The 22,795-nt window shown below is 42.1% G+C and overlaps 1 protein-coding gene across 3 annotated transcripts in view; it reads right to left on the reverse strand.

The window, feature by feature from the left end:
* The window catches only part of gbe1a (glucan (1,4-alpha-), branching enzyme 1a), a 119,290-nt gene that overhangs the window by 44,514 nt on the left and 51,981 nt on the right, over window positions 1–22,795 (reverse strand). For all 3 annotated transcript variants that reach the window (XM_034293245.1, XM_029120846.2, XM_029120847.2), the window contains exons 7-8: window positions 21,540–21,630; window positions 16,050–16,259 (exon numbers count right to left, since the gene is read on the reverse strand). In XM_034293245.1, coding sequence (XP_034149136.1) covers window positions 16,050–16,259; window positions 21,540–21,630 — 301 coding nt within the window. The remainder of the gene's footprint in view (window positions 1–16,049; window positions 16,260–21,539; window positions 21,631–22,795) is intronic.

The raw sequence follows: 22,795 nt of genomic DNA on the forward strand, positions 1-22,795 counted from the left end.
GAGAGGTTGGAGTCTGTTTGATTGAATGCGCGGATAGGTGTCTTTTATACAGGTAACGAGTTCAAACACGTGCAGTTAATACAGGTAATGTGTGGAGAACAGGAGGGCTTCTTAAAGAAAAACTAACAGGCCTATGAAAGCCGGAATTCTTACTGGTTGGTAGGTGATCAAATACTTATGTCAAGCAAAAAAATTCAAATTATTAAAATATCATACAATGTGATTTTCTGGATTTTCGTCTCTCACAGTTGAAGTATACCTATGATAAAAATTATAGACCTCTACATGCTTTGTAAGTAGGAAAAACTGCAAAATCGGCAGTGTATCAAATGAAAGCAGTTTTGCTGCATACAAAGACCAACTGTATCTGTATTATGTATTTATTCAGGTTCATTGATTTGTACTTAACTAAATAAATTGTTATTCATTCAAGCTACTTAGTAGATGACATATTTTCTAGATCTGTACAGTGAACCTGAAAAGCATTTAGCACAGTGACACATTTAGCTGTTTTTATGGCTCATTATTCTAGCACTTATACAATAACTACCGGGTTACATTGCAAACTGTCAGCTTAAGTTTGAGGACAATTTAATCTATTTCTGATTAAAATAAACTTTCTGGGTTGAATTAAGGACAGGAATGCACAAAAAATAACTACCACGTAATGCAACATAATGGTATTCAAAACACAGTGCATGGATCCCCAATTTCAGACAATGTCCACATTATTCTAAAATATTTTAGAACATACTAATAACTTGGATGCTGTAAAGGCCATCCCATGAATAATTTATGGTATGGTGAAAGCTGGAGGATGGGTGCAGATTCATTTTTTTTACCTTTATTTATACAGGGGAATCAAACTGACACCAATGTTTCAATTTTATAGCTGAGCCTGATATTACAGCAATAAAAATATACACAAAATACACAAGGCAATGAAACACATGTCGTTAAGAGAAGCAATCACCTATGGCTGTAAAACGAACTGCCTTATATGCACCAGGGTTTCTAACCTAAGGTCACTCTGCAAAATATTTAATGAGTGAGGCCCATGAGAGAAAAAAGCAGTTTTACTGAATTCTGAGTAAGCCTGCAGTATATCTAGGACTGGCCAGCCTGGTGAGCGACAGCTGTTTTTTTTTTTAGGTAAGATTGTTCAGAAGCTTCTGCAGGACACCCTTATATACAAACATCAGCCAATGTCAGGCCCTACTGGAAGTAAGGAAGTCGCAGCCAACCAAAGCATTTAAAAGACAATAATGTTTGTGAAATGAAAAGCTGGGGCTGTGGTGCAGTTTGAAAAGCAGAAGCATTGAGAAACAGATTGGTCAGACCAGTCCAGAACAGTGAGTTTCCCTGCAGTCTGAGACCAGTCCAGAACAGTGATTTTCTAAATCAGCATCACACCAACACCCTCATTGGTGAAAGCTGCCAGGTTCTGAAACCTTCCAGAGGCAGCCAGCAGGGCTGGCCCCGCCCCTGCACAGCTACATCCCAGGGGAAGGCTCCTAAGCAGCTGCAGCAGAAATAAAGAAAGATCCATTGGGTGAAAAGTAAAAGCTTTTCCAGTCAATCAGACACATTTGAATTGCTTCATAATAAACACTGGTGTGTGTGTGTCAAGCTGTCAGCAGAGTGGCTGTCAGCTACACGGTTGTCGTGTTAACGCTAACTCGCAGGAGAGATGTGACAATGAAATGCTGTATTTCAGCCATGTCTATCATATTGATTAAATCTATGATTTGATATTTGATAGAGCAGAAAGTATGAACTGAGCAGTGGTGGACACAAGCCTGCAAATCTGTAGCAGTTCATTTATTGAATCAGGTCTTTTTTTGCCAGCGCCAGCAGCAGTGATAACCAGGCTGTGGTCTTTGTTCCCAATATTAGGCTGACACCTGTGGTAACTCCGGCACAATAACCAAGTAATCCACAGTGCAGTGTCCAGGCATTAGGCATTCATCACTGATGATTAAGGGGAATTGCTATTGATTAATGTGTTATTCGCCATAAAAAGTATAATGTACTGTATCCAAGCTTATGCAACCCTTTGTTAGGTTGCTTGCTTTACGAAGTACATTCAATTATTCTTGGGGAGAATTTAGACTCATAGACTGTAGACTCATATATACACCGATCAGCCATAACATTATGACCACCGACAGGTGAAGTGCATAACACTGACAATCTCCTTATCATGGCACCTTTCAGTGGGTGGGATATATTAGGCAGCAAGTGAACATTTAGTCCTCAAAGTTGATGTGTTAAAAGCAGGAAAAATGGGCAAGTATAAGGATCTGAGCGACTTTGAGGAGGGCCAAACTGTGATGGCTAGACGACTGGGTCACAGCATCTCCATAACTGCAGCCGTTGTGGGGTGTTCCCAGTCTGCAGTACCAATCAAAAGTGGTCCAAGGAAGGAAAAGCGGTGAACCGGTGACAGGGTCCTGCCATTCATGTGGATGTACTTGGACACGTATCCCATACCTAACCACTGTTGCAGACCATGTGTACCCTTTCATGGCAACGATATTCCCTGATGGTATTTGCCTCTTTCAGCAGGATAATGGGCCCTGCCACAAAGCAAAAACAGTTCAGGAATGGTTTGAGAAACACAACGACGAGTTCAATCTGTTGACTTGGCCTCCAAATTCCCCAGATCTCAATCCAAGCTCAATCCAACTTACAGGACTGCTGCTAACGTCTTGGTGCCAGATACCACAGCACACCTTCAGAGGTCTAGTGGAGTCCAATCCTCAACGGGTCAGGTCTGTTTTGGTGGCAAAAGGGGGACCTACACAATATTAGCCATGATATGGCTGATCGGTGTATGTCTAAAATGCACCAGAGTAGAGAAATTACATATCCCCCCCTGGACCCCTATAACGCCTCCAAGTGCTACCTGGTTATTAAGCTGGATAAGCAGCCTGCTGTTCCGCATCAATACTGATGACTGGTCATTAATTAGGCAATTGTCAAGACAATATACACAATCTATTTTGGTATTGATTTAATATACTAAGTGCAGATTGTACATTCAGTTAACGTTTTGGGCTGACTAATTATATATCAAGTTTTCAGTAACCTAATTATCGTTATTGGGGTCAGCCTTGAAAAATCATAATCGGTGGACCTCAAGTCCAGTTTTCCATTGATATTATGATGAAGCCCAGGAAGGTGTCCTCAGTGTTTGTGGTCTGTGGGCCCATTCTCTTCTTTAAGTCGAGTAGGGAGTCTCTTTTAGCTGTGGAAAAAAAGGGGTACTGCTGCCTCCCCTAATGTGGCCTCACCTGAGGAATTTCTGATTCAGAAATATCTGTTCAGTTACTATCTGCTAATTATCTGTTCAGTAATAATCTGGTAAACATCTATTCATTGACTACAGTATCGGCTAAATATCTGTTCAGTAATAGTCTGCTAATTATCTGTTCAGTAATAATCTGGTAAACATCTATTCATTGACTACAGTATCGGCTAAATATCTGTTCAGTAATAGTCTGCTAAATATTTGTTCAGTAACTACAGTATCTGCTGCATATCTGTCTAGTAACTATCTGTGAAATAACTGTTCAGTAACTATCATCTAAATATCTGTTCATTAACTACTTTATCTGCGAAATATCTGTTCAGTAACTATCATCTAAATATCTGTTCAGTAACTATCATCTAAATATCTGTTCAGTAACTACAGTCTAAATATCTGTTCAATACCTATCCTGTAAATATCTGTTCAGTAATGTTCAGTAACTATCTGTTAAATACTGTAAAGCCCAAAAGTATTCAAACCCATGCCAAATGCTTTGCCATAGAGAATTATTTGACCAAAAGGTTTATTCTGCCTTCAAATGACAAACAAGTGACAAAACACGGTAATAAATTGTGCTGGAGATACAAATTAATAACGTAACAATTTCAGTTTTTTTAAATTTTTTACAAAAAATGCCATGTCCAACAATATTTATACCCCTTGAAATTGTTGCAATCATTTGAGAAAATGTAAGTTTCTATAACATTTAAAATGGTCTTGTAATTTCCACCATGAGAGAGCATTCCAATCACCTATAAATTGAGAACAGCTGAACAGCTGTAGTTCTCTAGTCAGTTACTAGCCAACTGCAAGTCATGGCTAAAAACAGAAATAGTTACATAAAACAAAAAATTGGCATGGGTATGGGTACTTTTGGGCTTAACTGTATCTGTTCAGTAACTATCTGCTAAATCTCTGTTTCAGTACCAATCATCTAAATATCTGATCAGTAACTACCATGTTAATATCTGTTCAGTAACTACAGTATGCTACATATCTGTTCAGTACCTATCTGTTTAGGGCGGGGTTGGTGTAGTCAGGTGCTTTCCAGCTTGTTGAACTACAACACATTCCTGGAAGTGTTTACACTAGACACTGCTTACAGTAGCAAACCCTCCCAGTCTCCAGAGGGCGCTGGTGGGCTTTTGGAAGTATGTTGTCATCATATTGACATGATGTTTTGTATTAGGCTATCCTGAACCACCCACCCACACACACCCCCCCACCTATTGATCGTGCTAACCCTGGGCTACGGAGTAAATACACACAACAAACAGTATATATAAAACAAGAATCCCTAAGTCAGGGTTTTTTAACTCCCAGAGTCACTAGGTGGTGTGTTGAAAGATTGCAGATAGAAAAAAATTCCACCCGTCTCTTTTCACCAACTTAAATATTGGTTTTATTTTAGGCCTTCCTGCAGAACATTAGCCGGGTAATATTATCAATATTTCTGTCTTTCTGATCTACCCCACCGACAATCATGTTTCTCCTACCCAGTCATTTAATTTACAGTGCTGTCAGTGCGATTTGGAGCTGCTTTTGTTAGTTTCCAGTGAAGTGAACTGTGCCTCTCTGAGGCGCTTGTATATCCATTATGAGCATGAGATCATGGAAGGCTGGCTTCAACTGTGCTCTTGTCAAAGTAGAAGGGGTAGGCTTTTCCTGCTCATCTGAAATCCGATATAATAACAACCTAGCTACTAAAATGAGAGCTGGAGTGAAGAGAAGGCTACACCTACATGGACACAGACAGTAATCAGCCAGTTTCAGTGACCTAGGGTGGTCCATCAGTCTGGGCCACAGCCCGTGATGCTCACCACTGCAGCATGGGTTAGCTCTCTCAGCAGAAAACGCTCTCCTTCCTTTCCCCGCTTCCTCTGTTGAATAAAACATCAAACAACCAAAAGAGATAATTCCCAAAAATAAAAAAATAATATAATCTTTTGAATGGCATTCAAATCAATACGCAATGTATCCAATCTTTTTGACATTGCTCAAACTGTCCTGAAAAATAAAATAAGAATGACAAACAAAAATTGTATAGGGCTATTCCATGCATTATTTATAGTAACGCAGGACTTGACAGTAACGATGGCCTGATGGCCCTGGGCCAGTAAAAAGTCAAGTCGGGACTAATCAAACTAGCAAGTCACCGATCGAGCCACCACAAAAAAAGATTGAAAAATAATAATCGCATTATAAACTCAACATCCTCCAGTTGTTTTGTAATCTGGCGTATGCACAAAACTGCCATGAAGCTCCTTTCGCGCGCTGTTGACCAGACAAGAGTTGAGCAGTGGTTTGTCACACAATTGAAAAAGGAAGCGATGGATAACTCTGAGCTCAAACGAAAGCGAACATATTTACCTCAGAGCAAAAAAGTATTTCCGTTTCGACGTCAATGGAATTCAGATGCACTGTTGTGAGTAAGTGTTTTGTTTGAAAGTCTGTTCTGTTTGAAAGTCAAATGCTTTTTGACTTTATAGAGGTCAAATAAAAGTGTTTGGTTCTATAATGTAACACTGATTAATTACAACTTTTGGAAGGAGGGACAGTAAAAAGAAATTCGGGCCAGACATCATCATCAACAGGCATGGCAAAACAGAGTGATAGCCTTCTTTCTTCAAGATCTCTTTTACTCTGTATAAATCTCCCACTTTACCACCACCAAAGCACCCCCAGACCATCATATTGCCTCCACCACGCATGACAGAACAGGGTCAAGCACTCCTCCAGCATCTTTTCATTTGTGTCTTATGATTTGAACACATAACATTTAGATTTGTCTGTCCATAATACCCTTTCCCAATCTTCAGTGTCAGTGTTCTTTTGCCTGTCTTTTTATTGGCCAGTCTGGCCTTTACATTGCAACTCTGCCTAGAAGGCCAGTATCCCTATCACCTCTTCACTGTTGAAGTTGAGACTGTTGTTTTGCGGGTAGTATTTAATATAATTGTCTAGACACTAATATAATTGTCCTCTTGCTCAGTTGCGCATCAGGGCTTCCCACTCCTCTTTCTAGTCTGGTTAGACCCAGTTTGCACTGTTCTATGAAAAGAATAGTACAGAGTTGTAAAATATCTTCAGTTTTCTGGGCAATTTTTTGCATGGAATAGCCTTCATTTCTCAGAACAAGAATAGACTGATGAGTTTCAGAATAAATATACATTTTCCATCTAGATTGGATGCCTTTTCACCACAATGAGGTCCTAAAATCCACTTGTTTTATGTCTAGATTATGTCACATCATCTTTCGCGCGCTGTTGACCAGACAAGAGTTGAGCAGTGATGTGACGTGTGGCTGTCTGGTTTGTCACACAATTGAAAAAGGAAGCGACGGATAACTCTGAGCTCCAATGAAAGCGAACATATTTACCTCAGAGCAAAAAAGTATTTCTGTTTCGACGCCAATGGAACTCAGATGCACTGTTGTGAGTAAGTGTTTTGTTTGAAAGTCAGTGTTTTGTTTGAAAGTCAAACGCTTCTTAACTAAGAACAAATCCCAAAGTTAGCAATAAGAATTTCATAGTCCAGTAGGTAATGGACAGGTTTGCACTAAAGATATTTTGGGGGATCAGTTTCACACATTTACGGGGTTTCTCCAATTCAGGGGTTCTGTTTATGTCACCATTTGATAATGATTCATGTTTACCTCATGACTAATGAATGAAGTGATCACATTTAAGGTGGAATGTCAGTCATTTGGTTATGTGGAGGCCAGTTCACTTGTATAAGCCCCATTTAGGGGCTTTGTTGCCAAGCATGTTGATATGTTCAAGGATGTGTGCTTTGGGTTAAAAAAAACTGCTATTTTGTGAAGCAGTTTTATTCTTCTTGAGACAATAATACCCCAGCTGGGAAGCTGGAGAGTATGCCTGATTCAGGCTTAGTGTCATTTGCAGTTTGAGAAGGCCACCGTCTAACAGTCATGTGAATACATTTGTCAGATATCACTATTGAACAATCTGTCCTCGAGACCTTCTGAATATCTTTCCATAAGACCTTCTGAATATTATTCCTTAGGAGCTTCTGAATATTTGTCCTTTAGACTGTTTGAATATCTGTCCTTAAGATGGCAGAATATTTTATCCTTAATTTCAACAGAAACATCACAGAGATCTTCATCTCTTTTACAAGTGAGTTCTGGCCAAGATAGCGTTCACGAATATCTGTCTGTCCTTAAGAACGTCTGAATGTGTCCTTTATATCTTCTGAATAACTGTACTTAACAACGTCTGAATATCCCTCTGAATATCTGTCCTTAAGATTGAATCTCTACGTTCCCTATTTTACAGAAGTAGAGGAAGATAACTTTCATCAAACTTGCTGGTTCACTGAAACAGGTGTAATTCTTGAACGTTGAAAGTTATTTCAGCTCAGACTTCAGAAAAGTGGAGGAAGATGGGTGAGAGGATGAGATGACAGGGAAAAAAAGGAAGATGGATGAGATGACAGGGAAGAAAAGGAAGATGGATGAGAGGATGAGATGACAGGGAAGAAAAGGAAGATGGATGAGAGGATGAGATGACAGGGAAGAAAAGGAAGATGGATGAGAGGATGAGATGACAGGGAAGAAAAGGAAGATGGATGAGAGGATGAGATGACAGGGAAGAAAAGGAAGATGGATGAGAGGATGAGATGACAGGGAAGAAAAGGAAGATGGATGAGATGACAGGGAAGAAAAGGAAGATGGATGAGATGATAAGATGACAGGAAAGAAAAGGAAGATGGATGAGAGGATGAGATGACAGGGAAAAAAGGAAGATGGATGAGAGGATGAAATGACAGGGACGAAAAGGAAGATGGATGAGAAGACAGGGACGAAAAGGAAGATGGATGAGAGGATGAGATGACAGGGACAAAAAGGAAGATGGATGAGAGGATGAGATGACAGGAAAAAAGATGGACAAAAGGATGAGATGACAGGGAAGAAAAGCACAGAGGACAGGACAGTTATTCAAACATTGTTTAACTGTCAGCATCTATAAGACTTGGGCGTTACCCGTGGGCGTTTCAGTACTTTCAAACAAATCCATATAAAATGATCAAAAATACTAAGAATAAAAGTTTATTCAAAAACTGACCAGCATGCTGTTCAACTAGTTACACTATCCTTAAGGGGTTTAGTTACTGATTATAGAAAAACATGCAAGCAGACACACACATTCATTAAATGGAGACAATTAAAGTTGATTACAAATCCTAAACCTAACCTCAACCCTAAACCTAACCTTAACCCTAACCTTACGCAATATAGCTTAACCACCATGTTAGTCTTCCCATTATCACTTTTGTTCTTTCTCCTCTATTTCTCCCCATCTCCCATTCTAAACAATAACTATTCTCCTGTTGATTAGTAAAACCAGATCTGATTTCTTGTTTCCATCAACACGAGAGTTCCAGTCTGTCTGTGATAAACCGTTAACTGGAAGCTTTCCACCCAACACCCAACGACATGGCGACAGAGAAGGGACTTCGGAGAGGCAGAGGAGGGAGTACAGAGGTGGGAGTACAGAGGAGGAGGGACAGAGAGACAGAGGAGGGAGTACAGAGAAACTGAGGAGGGAGTACAGGGAGACAGATGAGGGAGAAAGACAGAAGGGAGGACAGAGGAGGGAGGATAGAGAGACAGAGGAGGGAAGACACTGAGAGGGTATGTGTAATTAATTAGATGGGGAGAGCGGAGAGAAGGAGTTGTCATTAATATAGATGTGGAGAGAAGAGAGTGAAGAGGAAGAGGAGAGAGAGAAAAGGAGTTATCATTAATATAGACGTGGGGAAAGAAGAGGAGGAGTTGTCATTAATTTAGACATGGGGAGAGAAGAGGAGGAGTTGTCATTAATATAGACGTGGGGAGAGAAGAGGAGGAGTTGTCATTAATAGAGACGTGGGGAGAGAAGAGGAGTTGTCATTAATATAGAGGTGGGGAGAGAAGAGGAGGAGTTGTCATTCATATAGACGTGGGGAGAGAAGAGGAGGAGTTGTCATTAATATAGACGTGGGGAGAGAAGAGGAGGAGTTGTCATTCATATAGACGTGGGGAGAGAAGAGGAGGAGTTGTCATTCATATAGACGTGGGGAGAGAAGAGGAGGTGTTGTCATTAATATAGACGTGGGGAGAGAAGAGGAGGTGTTGTCATTAATATAGACGTGGGGAGAGAAGAGGAGGAGTTGTCATTAATATAGACGTGGGGAGAGAAGAGGAGGTGTTGTCATTAATATAGACGTGGGGAGAGAAGAGGAGGTGTTGTCATTAATATAGACGTGGGGAGAGAAGAGGAGGAGTTGTCATTAATATAGACGTGGGGAGAGAAGAGGAGGTGTTGTCATTAATATAGACGTGGGGAGAGAAGATGAGGAGTTGTCATTAATATAGATGTGGGGAGAGAAGAGGAGGAGTTGTCATTAATATAGACGTGGGGAGAGAAGAGGAGGAGTTGTCATTAATATAGACGTGGGGAGAGAAGAGGAGGAGTTGTCATTAATATACACTCACCTAAAGGATTATTAGGAACACCATACTAATACTGTGTTTGACCCCCTTTCGCCTTCAGAACTGCCTTAATTCTACGTGGCATTGATTCAACAAGGTGCTGAAAGCATTCTTTAGAAATGTTGGCCCATATTGATAGGATAGCATCTTGCAGTTGATGGAGATTTGTGGGATGCACATCCAGGGCACGAAGCTCCCGTTCCACCACATCCCAAAGATGCTCTATTGGGTTGAGATCTGGTGACTGTGGGGGCCATTTCAATACAGTGAACTCATTGTCATGTTCAAGAAACCAATTTGAAATGATTCGAGCTTTGTGACATGGTGCATTATCCTGCTGGAAGTAGCCATCAGAGGATGGGTACATGGTGGTCATAAAGGGACGGACATTGTCAGAAACAATGCTCAGGTAGGCCGTGGCATTTAAACAATGCCCAATTGGCACTAAGGGGCCTAAAGTGTGCCAAGAAAACATCCCCCACACCATTATACCACCACCACCAGCCTGCACAGTGGTAACAAGGCATGATGGATCCATGTTCTCATTCTGTTTACGCCAAATTCTGACTCTACCATCTGAATGTCTCAACAGAAATCGAGACTCATTAGACCAGGCAACATTCTTCCTGTCTTCAACTGTCCAATTTTGGTGAGCTCACAAATGCTTTGCTGCATACCTCGGTTGTAACAAGTGGTTATTTCAGTCCAAGTTGCTCTTCTATCAGCTTGAATCAGTCGGCCCATTCTCCTCTGACCTCTAGCATCAACAAGGCATTTTCGCCCACAGGACTACTGGATGTTTTTCCCTTTTCACACCATTCTTTGTAAACCCTAGAAATGGTTGTGCATGAAAATCCCAGTAACTGAGCAGATTGTGAAATACCAGCCCGTCTGGCACCAACAACCATGCCACGCTTAAAATTGCTTAAATCACCTTTCTTTCCCATTCTGACATTCAGTTTGGAGTTCAGGAGATTGTCTTGACCAGGACCACACCCCAAAATGCATTGAAGCAACTGCCATGTGATTGGTTGAATAGATAATTGCATTAATGAGAAATTGCACAGGTGTTCCTAATAATCCTTTAGGTGAGTGTAGATGTGGGGAGAGAAGAGGAGGAGTTGTCATTAATATAGACGTGGGGAGAGAAGAGGAGGAGTTGTCATTAATATAGACGTGGGGAGAGAAGAGGAGGAGTTGTCATTAATATAGACGTGGGGAGAGAAGAGGAGGAGTTGTCATTAATATAGACGTGGGGAGAGAAGAGGAGGAGTTGTCATTAATATAGACGTGGGGAGAGAAGAGGAGGAGTTGTCATTAATATAGACGTGGGGAGAGAAGAGGAGGAGCTGACATCAGAGTGGAGTTAATTAGAAAAGGTTGTAGATGGAAGGAGTGGATGATGGAGCAGGGTGTAGTGGAGACATGAGGGCGGGAGGAGGAGATATGTTGATTTCAGTGTGTGGTTAATTAGCTAGCTGACACAGAGCATAGCCCACGTCTGGGACCATCTGAGAGACGCACAACGGTGACCTAGAATAACCCGTTTTCTCCCCTCCATTTCTCCCTCTCTTTTCATCCCTAACTCTCTATTCCCCTGTTCCTCCCTCATCACTCGCTACAGTTATGAGAGACGTTGAAGTTTAGTTGGAATTCACACATAATACATTCCACACACGCAGTGTTGTACAGACAAGACACGCACACACGCACCCTGACATTCTCTCCTCCGATGCGTTTACTCCTCTCCCTCATTCTCGCTTCTGTGAAAGGGTGGACTCCTTTCCCTCATTCTCTCCTCTGTGAAGGTGTTTACTCCTCTCCCTCATTCTCTCCTTTGTGAAAGTGTGCACTCCTCTCTGGTCCTCTGTGAAAGCATATAGTCCTCTCCTTCCCTGCTCGGTGAAATTGTATAGTCCTCTCTCCTACCCTATGAAAGCATATACTCATCGGTCTGTCCCTTTTCCCTCCTTTGTTTAACTGTACACTCCTCTCTCCCACTCTTTTCTCCCGCTCTGCGACTGTACACCCCTCTCTCTCCCTGTGAAAGAATGCAGCCCTCTCCCTCTCCTCTGTGAATGCAGCCCTCTCCCTCTCCTCTGTGAATGCAGCCCTCTCCCTCTCCTCTGTGAATGCAGCCCTCTCCCTCTCCTCTGTGAATGCAGCCCTCTCCCTCTCCTCTGTGAATGCAGCCCTCTCCCTCTCCTCTGTGAATGCAGCCCTCTCCCTCTCCTCTGTGAATGCAGCCCTCCCCCTCTCCTCTGTGAATGCAGCCCTCCCCTTTCCTCTGTGAATGCGCACACTCCACTCTCTCTCCTCTCTCCTGTGAAAGCGTAATTACGCAGTGTACAGTTGTCCAAACGCTTTTGTACAAAACAGACATTAACAGACATTGTAGGGCAAGACTCAATGTGTGTGTGTGTGTGTGTGTGTGTTGTCATTCCTTTTACCAAACAAATACAGCTTGTTAAATGTGTTATGTAAAGTGCCCACAGCATGTGGGCTGTCACTCTCACTGTGTGTGTGTGTGTGTCTTGGGGGTTTGTGATGTATGCTTCTGGATGCATTTGATTTTAATTGGAGTTTTGTAACGAGAGGGTCATTTACCCCAGGCCCCACTGGAGAGGGAAATGGAGAGAATGAGAGGAGGAGAGAAAGGAGGGTAAGAGCAAAAGTGCAAGTTGGAGATGAGACATTGTCATTAATTTTAAAATACCTTTATCGGCCCTTTTGTCGTACATCAAAAGTTCAGAATGAAATTCATTTTGACCTGAACAGTTAAAAACAAGCCCTCATCAATGTTACACACAGTGACAGTAAAGGTTTTGCACACACCTACTAACTGAAGAGTATTTCTTCATTTTTACTATTTGCCACTTTGTAGAATAATAGTGAAGACCTCAAAACCATGAAACAACACATATGGAATCATATAGCAGCCAACAAAGTGTTAAACAAATCACAATACATTATTATTCAAAGTAGCCACCCTTCGCCTTGATGCACTTTGCATACCCGTTGCATTCTCTCAACCAGTTTCACGAGGGCAGCTACTTTGAAGAATCAACAATATGAAATGTATTACGAATAAAGAAGCATTATTGAATGAGTAGTTGTCCAAACCTTTGACTGGTAGCCTGACGCCATACCTCCCACATGGGACACTGGTGACTGCCAATGTCAGCAGAGATAGTGGGTATCACTCTATTTGGGGTGCTAGCTGCTGTGCCTTGTGTTGTTAGCTACTTGTCTACCTGCCAAACACTTGGCTTTTTGTTTCTTGCTTTTTATGACAACCTAATTGAAATTCTGTGTTTAAAAGCTTCACCAATGTGTTAGTTTTGTTTTCAATCAACAGACTTCTGTATGATCGCCATGCTACCAAGTGAAATAAATCAGAAGTAGAACTTAAAAGTCCCTTTTCTCAGGACTGAAAAGAATATGTTCTAAAGTTAATGCAGTGAAAATCGAGTTAAACAGGCAGCCTGTTAACAAAACTAAACCACAGCTAGACTTTAATGGCGCATCTAGCAGATGTTTAGAAATGTGTTTTAGCTGTAGCTGTTTAACCCCTTTAAACATCCACATACTAGTAAATATAACTTTATTATGATTGCAGAGTAGATGAAGCATTGTTTTTTTGTACAATGTCACCTTCTCTTGATGACATTTGGATGGGTTTTATGGCTACAAAGAGCAGCAAGGTTAGTGATGATTGAATTCCAAGCAGTGGCGTGCAACAGCACACTCAGTGTTTTAATAAGAATAGCAGTCCCCCATTTTTCTTGCAAAGGCCTGAAGGATGAAAGCTGGAAGATGTGTTGAAATCAAGTAACTGCCTCTGATGAGATCTACAGCAGACTCACACAACTCAATCGCTGTCAGAAAACTGATTTCTGCCCTTCCCAGAAGACAGGGTTTGTAGACAACTGGCTCTCTCTTTGGGCCCCACCAGAGCAGAGCCAAGCCTGACCCGAAGAACGGTGACAGACTCTAGTCTGTGTAGTTAGATACATTTGCGAAATATTAAAAATATTGTTTTATTCCTGCTTAATTTGAAACATTTCACTAAAATAGTCATGGCATCGAAACCTTCTGGTTCAACTAAAGCACTCAAGAGGGCAACTTCTTGTGCTTGTTAGACATAATTGATTACTCCCTAACTTCTGGTTATTTTTCTCTCGCTGTGTGTCCTCCCCCTCCCCCCCACCTCCCTCAGCCCTGTATCCCTTTCTCTGATAAACTTGTCAGTACTTGGATAGGGAGCTGCGGAGAGGAGAGTAGTTTTGTAACCTCTGTGTGGAAAGACTGCTGAACAGTTTCTATCTCTTTCTCCCCTCTCTCCTCTTATCTCAACCCCCCCCCCCCTTGGTTCTGACCCACGCAACAACACACACACACACACACTCCCTCACCCCATCCTCACCCCCTCATCAAACTCTCTCTCCCTCCACCCTCACCCGTTCATCACTCTGTCTCCCTCTCTGATAAAGTTGTCAGTATTAGTGTTGGGTGGGGAAAAGGGGTGATGTAGTTGCGTAACCTCCGTGTGGAAAGATTACTGAGCAGTTTCTCCCTCTCCTCTTATCTTTCCCTCTGACTTTGTGTGTGAAGAGATTACTGAGCAATTTCTTCCCTCTGTATTATGGTAAAACAAACTTTGCCTGGACACACACAGCACAAAGACTGAGTGAGGGACACCGGAAAAAAAGAGAGACACAGAAAAAGAGGTGGATGTGACAGAGAGACAGACAACTGATCAACTGCACTGTACTATTTCATCCAATAATTCATCTAATCATCTCCTCTTCTCCCATATTGTTTTGCTTTGTCAATGTTCTATTCTTCAATTAATGTCACAATGACAAAGCACCAGCCCAGGCCGTGTCACACAGCATTGTAGGGGTGGGGGTTGGGGGGGGGGGGGGGGTGTAGTGGCGGGAAGGGGCGCCAGTGGATGAAGGGGGTAATAATCACACTACAGAACCTGCTTTTTCATATCTGCCACGTGGTAAACTGAGAATGCCCAAACGGAGAGAGGGAACGCCGGACCTATCATGAGGCTGCTCTAAGGAGAAGGCAGGATATGAACCCACGGAATAATGACAACAAAAACATACAACCATGTCAGGGACTACACAAACCCTGAATTAAATTGGAAAGTCTTCACGTATGCAGAACATCAGAGGAAAGATCACTGTGTGTTATCACAACAGAGCTTTCTGTAACCAAAAAGCCACTGGGGCACAAACATCACTGTAAACACAATATGTATTTGTCTGTCCATTTATTCTCCCTCTCGCAACTTTCTTTTTTTCCCCGTTCATACTATTTTGCAAATAGTCACCACAGTAACATATCCAATAATATAACACTTGAAATGACTCCATAGTTTTAGGGGATTGTAAAGTTGACTCATTGTCTGTTAGTTATGGTCTATTCCACCTGCTTTGACAATAGAAAACATCTGTCTCCCAACGAAGCCCTTTGAATTGAATTGACTTGAATTGAAAGAGAGAATCTGGGAGAGGGAGTAGGCAGCAAATGAGGGGGAGAGTGAAAGATATTGGAAAAAGACAGAGAATGACAGATGGAGAAAAGGAGAGGAAGAGAGAGAGATGGAGTGAGAGAGTAATTGAAAGAGAAAGAGGGCATATTTCCGCTGTCTGGAGCTTTTGTTGACTGAGGACACTCTAAATGAGACACACAAACACACACACAAAAAAAGAGTGAAAGATGAAAGACCTCAAAGGGAAATCAATATATTAGCCACAAAGCCTAATAACACTCTCACACACACACATGCATACACATGCGCACACACGACTCACATTCTATTCAAAAAGGAAACAACAATAAGAAAGACTTCAAACAAAAGGAAAACACCAATTAACTAAATCCAAACCACTCCTGATATAAAACTGAATAATAAATATTCATATAAGCAGCGTAAAAATACGTAGGTGAATATAAAACCTTGGAATACATTAAGCTGTTTGGAAACCCACGACAGGGAGATTGTTGGGTTGAATCCAAAGGTTCTGAGTGAGGGAGTGTGTGTGTGTGTGTGTGCGTGTGTGTGTGTGTAAATGACCCATTTAAATGGTCTGCTTGAAATCGGGTTCCCTCGCTGAACCCACTGCTGCCATCAACCTAAAAAGACCTGAATTAACCCTCCTATCAAAATGCTGGGTTTAGCGGTTTGTGTGTGTTTGTGTGTGCGCGCGCGCGCTCTGGTACCTCTGGTAGTTGAAGAGGCGTGAGCCCCACTGTTTGTGGTGTCCCCTGGGTCCGGAGTGGAAGAAGCAGGAGTCGGTCCCATCAAACCTGTTCAGCCCATCAGCCGTGTTGCTAGAGGCGTGGCTATGGACCACATCCAATAGTACAGTGATCCCCAAGGAGTGGGCGGTGTCCACTAACCTCTTCAGGTCCTCTGGGGTACCAAAACGACTGCGGTGGGGAGAAGGGGGGGGGGGGGGGGTCATTAGTACAACAAGATCCTATCACATAGTATGATTTTTAAATAATTAATTTGCATTTTATTGCATGACATAAGTATTTGATCATCTACCAATCAGTAAGAATTCAGGCTCTCACAGACCTGTTAGTTTTTTTTTTAAGAAGCCCTCCTGTTCTCCACTCATTACCTGTATTAACTGCACCTGATTGAACTCGTTACCTGTATAAAAGACACCTGTCCACACACTCAATCAAACAGACTCCAGCCTCTCCACAATGGCCAAGACCAGAGAGCTGTGCAAGGACATCAGGGATAAAATTGTAGACCTGCACAAGGCTGGGATGGGCTACAGGGCAATAGGCAAGCAGCTTGGTGAGAAGGCAACAACTGTTGGCGCAATTATTAGAAAATGGAAGAAGTTCAAGATGACGGTCATCTCCCTCGGTCTGGGGCTCCATGAAAGATCTCACCTCGTGGGGCATCAATGATCATGAGGAAGGTCAGGGACCAGCCCAGAACTACACGGCAGGACCTGGTTAATGAACTGAGGAGAGCTGGGACCACAGTCTCAAAGAAAACCATAAGTAACACACTACGCTGTCATGGATTAAAATCCTGGAGCGCACGCAAGGTCCCCCTGCTCAAGCCAGCGCATGTCCAGGCCCGTCTGAATTTTGCCAATGACCATCTGGATGATCCAGAGGAGGAATGGGAGAAGGTCATGTGGTCTGATGAGACAAAAATAGAGCTTTTTGGTCAAACTCCACTTGCCGTGTTTAGAGGAAGAAGAAAGTTGAGTGCAACCCCAAGAAACACCATCCCAACCGTGAAGCATGGAGGTGGAAACATAATTATTTGGGGATGCTTTTCTGCAAAGGGGACAGGATGACTGCACCGTATTGAGGGGAGGTTGGATGGGGCCATGTACCTTCCCTCAGTAAGAGCATTGAAGATGGGTCATGACTGGGTCTTCCAGCATGACAACGACCCGAAACATACAGCCAGGACAACTAAGTGGCTCCGTAAGAAACATCTCAAGGTCCTGGAGTGGCCTAGCCAGTCACCAGACCTGAACCCAATAGAAAATCTTTGGAGGGAGCTGAAAGTCTGTATTGCCCAGCGACAGCCCCGAAACCTGAAAGATCTGGAGAAGGTCTATATGGAGGAGTGGGCCAAAATCCATGCTGCAGTGTGTGCAAACCTGGTCAAAAAGTACAGGAAACATATGATCTCTGTAATTGCAAACAAAGGTTTCTGTACCAAATATTAAGTTCTGCTATTCTGATGTATCAAATACTTATGTCATGCAATAAAAAACAAATGAATTACTTAAAAATCATACAATGTGATTTTCTGGATTTTTGTTTTAGATTGCGTCACTCACAATTGAAGAGTACCTATGATAAAAATGACATACTTCTACATGCTTTGTAAGTGGGAAAACCTGCAAAATCGGCAGTGTATCAAAAAAATATAAAAACACCTGACAACCAAAAAAACTGAGCTAATAGGAATCCATCTTGCCCTAAAGAGAGTATAAAGTGGCAGAATACAGGACCACTGTAACTGAACGAAAATAGAGAAAATACCTGGCAATGTAAAGACTCTGTGAACATGGCTTTGCTACAGAGAGAGTTGGCTGCTGGCAGACATGGCTCTATAGAGAAGACCAACTAGGCGCACACTGCCCACAAAATAAGGTAGGCACCGGGTTACACTTTCTAGCCTGATTAATGTAAGCAGAGAAAATTTCCCTCAGATCATACAGACTCACTATGATTTTGACATAAAATGATACATTATTATGACCACTGCACCTTTTTCTTTCCTTTCCAACAAAGTCAAAAAGAAAGGTTTTGTCTGAGGAACAAAAGGGTTAAAATTAAGAGGCCACTGCAATTTGAAGTTCCTCACACAAAACCTTCCTTTTCAACTTTTTTGAATTGCCTTACATTAGCTAACATCTTTGTGTCAACATTTTCTGGCCATAACAACAAAATACAAAATGTATTAGACCATCAAGGCATACATTTTTTTTCAGGCCCTTAAATCTATACTTTCCAAACTAAACTACACTATATAGTTTTGTTTTATATATAGACTAACAGAGTTACGTTACAGTCTGCATTAATGTCCATGTGCTCCGGGAGTAGACGTGTAGGCTTACGTAGTCTGTTGACTATCAGGCCCACAGCCGAGAAAACCCTTTCAGCTGCGGATGCCCAGATATGCTGTTGCTAGCCGTGACAATTTCCTGTATTTGGCTATTAGCCAGATTTGTTTAGTCTATATGTAATAACTCGTCATTACTGCTGTCAAGTGAGTCAATTGGTAGTACAGATCTTTTTGTAACTTTCGAAAATTAGATTAGCTTGTTGATAAATGCCATCCTTGTCGAAATGTCGACAATTCGACTATTGGAGCAATATCAGAAAGGAGTTTCTCAGAGAAAAATTGCAAAGAGTTTGAAGTTATCATCATCAACGGTGCATAATATCATCCAAAGTTTCAGAGAATCTGGAACAATCTCTGTGCGTAAGGGTCAAGGCTGGAAAACCATACTGGATGCCCGTGATCTTCGGGCCCTCAGGCGGCACTGCATCACATACAGGAATGATACTGTAATGGAAATCACAACATGGGCTCAGGAATACTTCCAGAAAACATTGTCGGTGAACACAATCCACCATGCCATTCGCCATTGCCGGCTAAAACTCCATAGGTCAAAAAAGAAGCTGTATCTAAACAGGATACAGAAGCGCAGGCGTTTTCTCTGGGTCAAGAATAATTTAAAATGGAATGTGGCAAAGTGGAAAAGTGTTCTGTGGTCAGACAAATCAAAATTTGAAGTTCATTTTGGAAAACTGGGACGCCATGTCATCCGGACTAAAGAGGACAAGGACAACCCAAGTTGTTATCAACGCTCAGTTCAGAAGCCTGAATCTCTGATGGTATGGGGTTGCATGAGTGAGTGTGGCATGGGCAGCCTACACATCTGGAAAGGCACCAACAGTTATATCCAAGTTCTAGAACAACATATGCTCCCATCCAGACGTCGTCTCTTTCAGGGAAGACCTTGCATTTTCCAACATGATTCCACATCATTGCATTCTGTTTTTATTCACAACTGTACAGTGTCCCAACTTTTTTGGAATCGGGTTTGTACATTTTTAAATATAGGATTTAAATGATTTGCACAGCATTGCATTCTGTCTGTCTTTAGATTTTCTTTTACATACACAGCGTCCCAACTTTTTCAGAAACAGGGTTGTTGATAGATGATCTCCAACAGTTGCAGCAGGAAGACCTGAGATTCCACAGATGAAGGAGGAAATTCCTGACATTCACCAGGAAATGCATTCTCCATCCTAAATAAGCACTAAGCTTCCACACATCCAAACCCTGAAGAATTCAGGTTATTCTGGAGTAAAACAGCGTCTAAACCAATGCTAAATAGGTGTATGTAATAAACTGGTTATTGAAAAGTACAAGGGATATTTATCCTTGAAGACATTGTTTAAATGAGCTATTTAACTTTTGTATAGAAGGTAGGAATGTCTACTGTTACCGGAATTACAAATAGAGCCTTTTCAGCCATGATTTGGTTACACACACACTTTATTACCAAGTTGAGGACCGGCAATTTTGTTAGGGAATAATTTTATTCCCTAACCTTAACCCTAAACCTAACTGTAGGTCAATATCCTATATTTTATGCCTAACCTTAACTCAAATAACTCTAACATCAGAACCTAACCCATAACACCAAAACACAACTCTAAACTATAGCAGTAAAATACATTCTAACCCGAACCCCAAGTCAGATAAATCTTGTTATTAAAAAGTCAGCACCGGCCAAACGTCTTCACGTCGTTCTTCGATGTAGACCTTTGGTCCATGTTAATTAACTGTGGTACTCACTCTGATGGCATAACAGGAACACAGAAAAGTCGACATGACCTGTTTCTCTCTCCCTCCCTCCCTCCCTCCCCCCTCCATTCCTGTCCCTCCCTCCACCTCCCCCACGTCTTCCTTTCCCAGCCTCCCCCTCCCCTGCTCCCTCTCCCGCTGTCTCTTTGTATTCTACTGAGCTGATGTAACTGACAGTGATCACTGTTTCAATCCTTCTAAAACTCTGCGTGTGTTAGTTTTGCCATCATCCCCTGCAAACTAATGTGTGCCGTTAGGACGTCCCCAAAATGTCAGGAAGTTGTGTGATGGTCCCCTGGACATCCTCAGGCTTAGTTAATATTGATCTAGGGACTCCTCCGTCCCATAATGAAGTGTAAATGTGTTTACAGTCAGATTACAGTTCCGTCACCTCCACTCTGCATGATGTACGGCTCTGTCTGTGTGTTTATCTGTGAGTGTGTGTGTGTGTGCGCCCCAGCATACAGGCGTTGTTCTAGGCACGTTCAGGCAGAACTAAAATTTGGTTTTCAGGGTACATTAGGGTGATTATGTTGTTAACAGGGTGTGTTAGGGTGATGCTGTAGTTTAAATGTTGTTTACCGGGTGTTTTAGGTGGATGTAGTAGGGGTGTTGTTGCTTACAAGGTCCATTGAGTTGATGTAGGAATTAAAATATAGTTTTAAAGGGGGTTAGGCTGATGTAGTAGTTGACAAGTTTTTTACAGGCTATGTTAAGATAATGTAGTATCTTAAATCTTTTTTCTGGGATGTGTTAGGCTGATGTAGTAGTTTATAAGCTGTTTACAAGTTATGTTAGTGTAATGTAGTAGTTATACATTGTTTACATTGTGCGTTAGGGGATGATGTTACAGCTGTAAGCTTGTTTACATGATGTTTTAGGGTATTTTAAGATTGTAAGTGTTGTTCACAGTGTGTGTTAAGCTGATGTAGTAGGTGCGATGCTGCTTACAGGGTGTGAGGCAGAGATTTAAATGCTGGTTATAGGATGTGTTTGAGTGACATTAATTGTGATGTTGTTGGGGTGATGGGGTGGTTTAAATTCTGTTTCCTTGGTGTGTTGGGGTGATGGTGTAATTACCGCAGCTGTCCTAAATAGAATACCAATGTAAAGTGTTAGTCACGTTTCATGAGTTAATAAAATATTTCTGATATGTTCCACATAAAGCATTTTCATGTCATGTAAATTCCACAGAATGAATTTATTTAAATTGGCTGATATCCTTATATAGCCTATGAAATTGGAATAGGATGAAAAAATGGGGTGAAATACAAAAAGTGTAGAGCATGTCTGTGTGCGCACGTGCATGTAGAGCGTGCATGTGTGAGTGCGCTGGTTACCTGGATGCAGCAAAGAAGTTGGTGACCTGGTATCCAAAGCTTCCGTAGTATGCATGTTCCATGATGGCCATCAGCTGGACACAGTTATAACCTGACAGACATTACAACCAGTTATAACCTGACAGACATTACAACCAGTTATAACCTGGCAGAAACACATTAAAACCACAAGTAAATGAACAGAACGAGACATTGTAAAAAGTTAACCTGACAGACAGAAATAATAACCAGTTATATCCTGACAGAAATAGGCATCTGACTATAACCAGATAGTGATACTTGACAGAGACCATAATGAACAGACAGGATCCTTATCAATAACATACAGTGGGGAGAACAAGTATTTGATACACTGCCGATTCTGCAGGTTTTCCCACTTACAAAGCATGTACTGAATTTCAGCTCCCTCCAAAGATTTTTCTATTGGGTTCAGGTCTGGAGACCAGCTAGGCCACTCCAGGACCTTGAGATGCTTCTTACGGAGCCACTCCTTAGTTGCCCTGGCTGTGTGTTAAGGGTCGTTGTCATGCTGGAAGACCCAGCCATGACCCATCTTCAAAGCTCTTACTGAGGGAAAGAGGAATGATGTTTCCACCTCCATGATTCACGGTTGGGAAGGTGTTCTTGGGGTTGTACTCATCCTTCTTCTTCCTCCAAACACGGCGAGTGGAGTTTAGACCAAAAAGCTCTATTTTTGTCTCGTCAGACCACATGACCTTCTCCCATTCCTCCTCTGGATCATCCAGATGGTCATTGGCAAACTTCAGACAGGCCTGGACATGCGCTGGCTTGAGCAGGGGGACCTTGCGTGTGCTGCAGGATTTTAATCCATGACGGCGTAGTGTGTTACTAATGGTTTTCTTTGAGACTGTGGTCCCAGCTCTCTTCAGGTCATTGATCAGGTCCTGCCGTGTAGTTCTGGGCTGATCCCTCACCTTCCTTATGATCACCGATGCCCCACGAGGTGAGATCTTGCATGGAGCCCCAGGCAGAGGGTAATTGACGTCATCTTGAACTTCTTCCATTTGCTAAGAATTGCGCCAACAGTTGTTGCCTTCTCACCAAGCTGCTTGCCTATTCTCCTGTAGTCCATCCCAGCCTTGTGCAGGTCTACAATTTCATCCCTGATGTCCTTACACAGCTCTCTGGTCTTGACCATTGTGGAGAGGTTGGAGTCTGTTTGATTGAGTGTGTGGACAGGTGTCATTTATGCAGGTAACGAGTTCAAACAGGTGCAGTTAATACCGGTAATGAGT

Source organism: Esox lucius, chromosome 7, assembly GCF_011004845.1.
Source record: "Esox lucius isolate fEsoLuc1 chromosome 7, fEsoLuc1.pri, whole genome shotgun sequence".
Taxonomy (NCBI): Eukaryota; Metazoa; Chordata; class Actinopteri; order Esociformes; family Esocidae; genus Esox; species Esox lucius.